The sequence below is a fragment of the Electrophorus electricus genome, chromosome 13 (assembly GCF_013358815.1).
Source record: "Electrophorus electricus isolate fEleEle1 chromosome 13, fEleEle1.pri, whole genome shotgun sequence".
Classification (NCBI taxonomy): Eukaryota; Metazoa; Chordata; class Actinopteri; order Gymnotiformes; family Gymnotidae; genus Electrophorus; species Electrophorus electricus.
This window is the reverse complement of record NC_049547.1, coordinates 5,932,071-5,938,070: the sequence shown is the minus strand read 5'-3', so window position 1 is coordinate 5,938,070 and position 6,000 is coordinate 5,932,071. Positions and strand designations below refer to the sequence as shown.

The following is a 6,000-nucleotide window of genomic DNA, read 5'->3' as shown; positions in this document are numbered from 1 at the left end:
ATGGTTGGCCTGTCTCGGTCTCAAATTTTCTTTCCCGTTCCAATATGTTTATGAGGTCTTTGCCAACCTTTGCAGAAATGTACTGATGGTGATAAGTGGCTTCAGGTAAAGGCTCTAATGCATCTTAAGAGGGTTTTTAAATCTTGCTCGAACTATGAATTCACAAATATTAACACTTAATGTCAATTAATGTTTTATATATCACAAGGTAGCTATAGCTGCAAGTTGGCTACTATGATGTAGGGTTTTTTTTCCTCTCTCTCTCTCTCATTACCTACAGGAGACCTCACCTCCATGGAGAGCAGTGGATTTGAGCAGGAGCCCCACAGGCCACCTCTCCAGGACCCTGCCCTCATCCCACTCCCAGATGCCGGAGCAGACAGTGGACTGGACTGGTCAGACCTGGTGGATGCAGCCAAGGCCTTTGAAGGTGTCCTATATTGGAAGTTAATTTTGTGTACTTTAACTTTAAGAATTACATATCTTTTTCAACCTAAAAATCAGCTTAAAAAAACCCCTCATTTACTTTTGTGTTTTGTATTTGATTTTTCTGCCGTTATCATCTGATTTTCTTTTTAAATGAATGGTTTCTAGTCAGTACATGACATTTTAAAGTTGTGATCTGGATCCCCAGCTTGACCATTTCGACTGAAAGTCTGTTTCTTTTATCGGACGACAAATCCTAAAGTGGCCAAAAACACACATTCAAAATAAGCATTGCTGAATGGCATTGAAAAAAATAAGATATACCTTTCAGCAATTTAATGACTCATCTAATGCTCCTTTGCCCTCGTATTTAATGACCATTCTAGTTGATGCAAGACACCAGTGGCAGAATCTGGATCACTTTCTGCTGGTTTCAGCATACTTCTCATTCTTCATTTCACTCTGTTAAACAGAGTACTGCATTTGAATTTTTTTTTTTAGTGGCCTGTCAGAGCATTCCCTCCTCCTTATGTTTCATCACCCATTGTGAAAATTTGTAGAAATTGCTTGGTAAGCTCTAGCTAATTTAGAGATTAAATTAGCTTTTTTGGTTAACTATCTACCTGTCTACTCTATCTAGCTAACTGAAAGAAAAAACAAAGCTGAGAAGAAATAACAGTAGGTAAAAGGTTTTTCAGGGTTCTGAGCAGACTTGAATAAATTCCCTCATGGAATAACCTCAGCAGATTAGATTCTAAAGAACTCAGTGGCTGATGATTTTTATCTTTCCCTTTGCATCTGCAGTTCAGAGGGCAACCTTCTTGGCAACCAAGGATGTCATCTTGAGGTCAGAGGAGCTTGCCTCCAATTCCCAAAAGGCCGAGCCTCAGGCTGTCTCACTGCAGCACGTCTCGCCCAGGTACGTGCCTGTCTTGACACCCGAGTTTCATTGGCACTGTGGTATCTGGAGAATATACAACAAATGTATAATCCGTAACTCTCGTCACAAGTGAAATGCATCGTACAAAGTTCAGATATCACTTAGATCCTATAGATGAGAAATTCATATGACTGCATATTCAGCCTGCACCTTTGCAAATGTATATTAAAAGGTTTGTGACCAGCTATGTGCACATTTTCAAACTTCATACCTAATTCTGGACCAACACAATTAGCACTAGATCAGATCAGTGTATGTCAGTATATTTCAGTAAGAAAACCAGTAAGTTTCATTTTGCTTGAATATTTGCCTGTGGTGGTGTTCTCTACCCTGCTTTACAGTGAGAGCCCCGCCTGTCTTATTGGGAAGGTCAGTCAGCTGGAGTCTATTGTGAAACTGCTACAGGAGGACCTAAAAAAGGTGAGTGATGGTGAAAATGACATGATTACTTCATGTAGAGTACTAGACTAATGTACTTCCCTGTAATATTCACTTTGGCTGTTGTGTCTGATTTAGACTCTCTTCCTCTTCTCACCTTGTCCCTTGACAGCTAGAAATTCATGATATGAGTTGTTCATGACCTTTTTCCTTTTATTTTTCCCTGAGTACTTCACTAGGTACTTTATAGACTATAATCCTTTTGAATTGGGAACAACAACTTTATATTTTAGTATATTGCCCACCTCTCTGTCTATCTTTCACTCTCTCTCCCTCCAAGGAGAAGGATGCAAAGGCATCTTTGCAGGCCCAGATTCAGAGTTTAAGGGCGGACAATCAACGGCTACAGGAGGACTCTCATAATGCCTCTGCCAAACTCAAGACATTCACAGAGTGGGTTTTTAATACCATTGACATGAACTGACTTCCTCTGGTATTCTGGTGCCATACCCGCAGCATAGTTCAATTCAAAATGTGCAGATTGATTTACAGGGGAGTAGTGATCTTTGATTCAAGTGATGGCGCAAGATGGTCATTTCTACAATCTGAATTATTCTGAGTAATAATGAGAGACCTGCATGTGTGATCCTTGTCACCTGAAATCCGGTTGAGTAACCGTGCATGCCTGTGTTCGTTACCCAGGGATTTGGGGGCCCCTCTGGTGCCAGATCTCACCAGATCAAGCTATATTCTTTTTTTATCTTGAGAACTACTGTTATGTAGGACACTGTTTGGGGGTTGGTCACTTTCTCACTTCCTCACAGATTTTAGGTGTCTTCAACATGATGATGTCCTAAGACTGATTCTTCATTTGATGGTAGCTTTGTGACCAAGGTGGTCACACTCATTTATTCAGACTCTGAAAGTTGACCCTGCAAGTGAATAATGGCATAAGGAGGCTATGACGGTCATTCGGTGCTCAGTTGCTTTTGGGGGATTGGAGATTTTCTTTTCCAATCCCCAGCAAGCAAATTGAGTGAATCATGTATTCTAGCTAGTCACAAAAATCAACCTTCGATAAACAGTCATTTTGTTTACAGACTATTGTACAAATAATTTGGATGATAATGCAAATAGTTATGCACTAAAAACTTGCCTTTTCACTGTGGAGCATCTTAATAGGCTGTTACAGTAATTTTGGGCAGTTACCACAGATTTAAACTCAAACAAGGACTACAAACTATGTAACTAATTGTTATGTAGTAGGTCATTGGCTACTTTGCTGATGGCTATGGGAAGGGAACTGTCTTACCTTGGAATTCCCACAGAAATGTGATTGAAATGGCCACATCCATGATGTCAGGGACCAGTGTAAATTCCTCTTTTTCTCAAGCTGGAAAAGACTTTACATAGTCTGAGCATGGCAACAGCAAAACCCCACTCTGATGGCAGTGAATTGTAGATGCTCAGAATCTGATGAGTAAGAGCGCTTGTTTGTTTCTGAATGTATGTTGGGAAAAAATTAGAACATGTGCATTTTAGAAGTACCTCTGGTTGGTGAGACTCTGCTCTCCACTCTGAAATAATGAAAAAGTTAAACATTTTATCAACATCTTATGTGTAATATGACTTACTGTATATTTATTTACAGTATTTGATGTAAAAGAAAATATTACTGAAAAAGCTTTGGTGCCATATGGTTGTTATTTATATCAAATTGTGAATAACTGCAAATAAACATCGTCCCTTGTACAATTGCCCTTCAAAAAGAGTACATATTTTAAAATATATATATATATATATATATATATATATATATATATATATATATATATATATATATTTATTTATTTATTTGTTGGTTAGCCACTTTTAAAGTACAATAAAACCTTTATAAGATGTACAAGGAAGGAAGAGTTGGCTGATTGCTGTCTAGTTTATTGTAAGCGATTTCTCCTCAACTGGAGGTCGGAATTTTTATTCATTGTTTTGGTTTGAGAATATGCACAACATTGCCATCTATTGGTAAATATGCCACTTGACTTTGCTTTTGAGAATAATGATTTTGTATTATACATAAAACATAGTTTTCATGTCTTTCTTCACCTTTATTATATCCAACAAAGCAGTGAGAATTTTTAAAAATGGAACGTGATCCATTTTTCTTGCTCTGTTTGATGACCTGATTAAACACAGGCACATTTCTTTATCTTAATTAGGGGAACACTTCTTACACACCTTCTGTTCTGTTAACTGGACTCTCCCATGACATGACTGGATTTTCTTTCCTTTTGGAAACTGTTCTTCCTGAAGTGCTGTAGCAAGTAACTTCTCCCTTACCCTTTGACATATAAAGACATTTATTCCATTAAAAATATTTTGGACATATTCAGTTTTTTCTTCAGTACAACCAAGAATGGAATGGACCAAGTTTTATTAAACACACAAAATATTGTGCGAGTACCATCACTTAATGTTTCAAAGTTTTAATGCCTCAACATCTTTAAGTCCATATCTCCTCACCAGCCATTTTATTAGAAATACCTACATTGTCATTATATCTTTTTCATATGTGGTTACAAGTTTATAGCCCATATGTTGACATGCACAATTTGCCCCCTTCACCAGTGGTCAGTTTTTGACCACAGAACTCTTAGCTGAATATTTCAACATTGAGCCTAAGGTTAGGAACTGATCAGTGGTGATGAATGTACTGTGTTTGTTTGTTTGTTTGTTTTTTATTATTATTTATTTATTTTATTATTTTTTTAAATTTAAATTTGTTTTAAACCAATCCTTGTGACCCTACCATACTGTCCACACCTTTACTTGCCAAGTTTGTCTACTATAGCTCCAAGTACCTCTGTCCCAGCTATTGAGTGTTCCTAGTGGTGTGTTGGGAAGTGGAATAATGCCAGGACTCGCTAGAGAACCACTGGTCTAGAGGGTGACTAATGGGTTACTATGCATAAATTGTACACTTATAAAAGGTACAGATAAACACCTAATGAACAGGACAAACAGTGTACGTACAAGGTATGTGAGCCTAATAAAAAATTACTTTATAATGAAATGTCATTGGGTAATTCATTGATCTGGGAGAGACTAGATACAAGTTGAGAGCAAAAATGTGAGCATTTAGCATAGTACTGAAAAATTGTGGGACAGCATTTGGATATATGGTGAGGGAATACTAATTGATTTTAAACTGTTCTGTGGGCAGTTCATAATCAGTAATCTACTACACAAATTAGCACTGTGGTTATAGATTTTGATATAAGGCTGACACCTATAATATTCAATGGGAAATGCTTGTTGTAAGTACATGAGAACGGCAGCAGTGACAAATGAGAGTGGACTTTAAGAATGTGTGCGAGAATAACGCATACAATAATAAAGAATATTACCAAAAAACAAATGTATTTCCTAAAAAAAAAAAAAAACACATTTGTGGGGTTCTTTAAAAATGAATTGATGTGTGAAAGGGATTTTAAAAGGTGTAGAACCATTTCAAAAATGAGCTTGCTCCCTGGTCATGCCTCTTTTTAAAAGTACTTCTAATTTAAAAATTTGGTTTCGGCTTCCAGTTTCATCCTAGTTTCAAGCTGCCTGTAATTCCACAGAAAACCTTTTACTGTTTTAGGGCCTTAAGCATTTTTCAGCCCTCCACAATGAATATTTATTTGCATAAAATTAAGAATGACTGACTGACTGACTGACTGACTGACTGACTGACTGACTTTTTAATGGCTGTATCTTGTGATACACGTATATTTCGGCTAGTGCAAAACTGCATTGTAAAATGCAGCATTTTACAAAACTGCATTGTAAAATGCAGCTTGCAAACTAATCTTTGTTTTTGTCTCTTGGATTGTTTTTGTGAGGTTAGACAGGGCAGTGGTAACAGATGGTAAAGGAACATAACTACTAATCAGAGAGCTGCTGGTTCAAGCCCCACCGCTGCTACTGCTGGGCCCCTGAGCAAGGGCCTTTAACCCTCATTTGACCAAGTTGTATTCAGCTGTAGTTGTAAGTTGGCTAAGAAGTGTCAGCTAAATGTAAATGTATAGTCCATTGACTTTTTGAGCACTGTTTGTGTTGGATTGTCAATATTATTTCCTCTATTTTCTTTGGAGAAAGAGTCTATAATGTTTTGATATTTTTTATTGTAACATTAAACTACTACTTATATAGTATTATTTATTATTATTATTATTATTATTATTTCGAGTTTGCTAATTTTATTGCTGCCATAG

At 37.0% G+C, this 6,000-nt stretch overlaps 1 protein-coding gene across 3 annotated transcripts in view; it reads left to right on the top strand.

Annotated features, from left to right (window-relative positions):
* Positions 1–3,514, top strand: part of LOC113579851 (signal-induced proliferation-associated 1-like protein 1) — a 39,192-nt gene extending 35,678 nt beyond the window's left edge. For 2 of the 3 annotated variants that reach the window (XM_027014038.2, XM_027014037.2), the window contains exons 18-21: positions 281–430; positions 1,231–1,345; positions 1,708–1,786; positions 2,085–3,514. In XM_027014038.2, the coding sequence (XP_026869839.2) occupies positions 281–430; positions 1,231–1,345; positions 1,708–1,786; positions 2,085–2,228 (488 nt within the window). In that variant the 3' untranslated portion in view covers positions 2,229–3,514. Of the gene's footprint in view, positions 1–75; positions 431–1,230; positions 1,346–1,707; positions 1,787–2,084 lie in introns of those variants that run through there. The other variant, XM_027014039.2, reaches the window with a different exon arrangement.
* Positions 3,515–6,000: the final 2,486 nt, after the last annotated feature.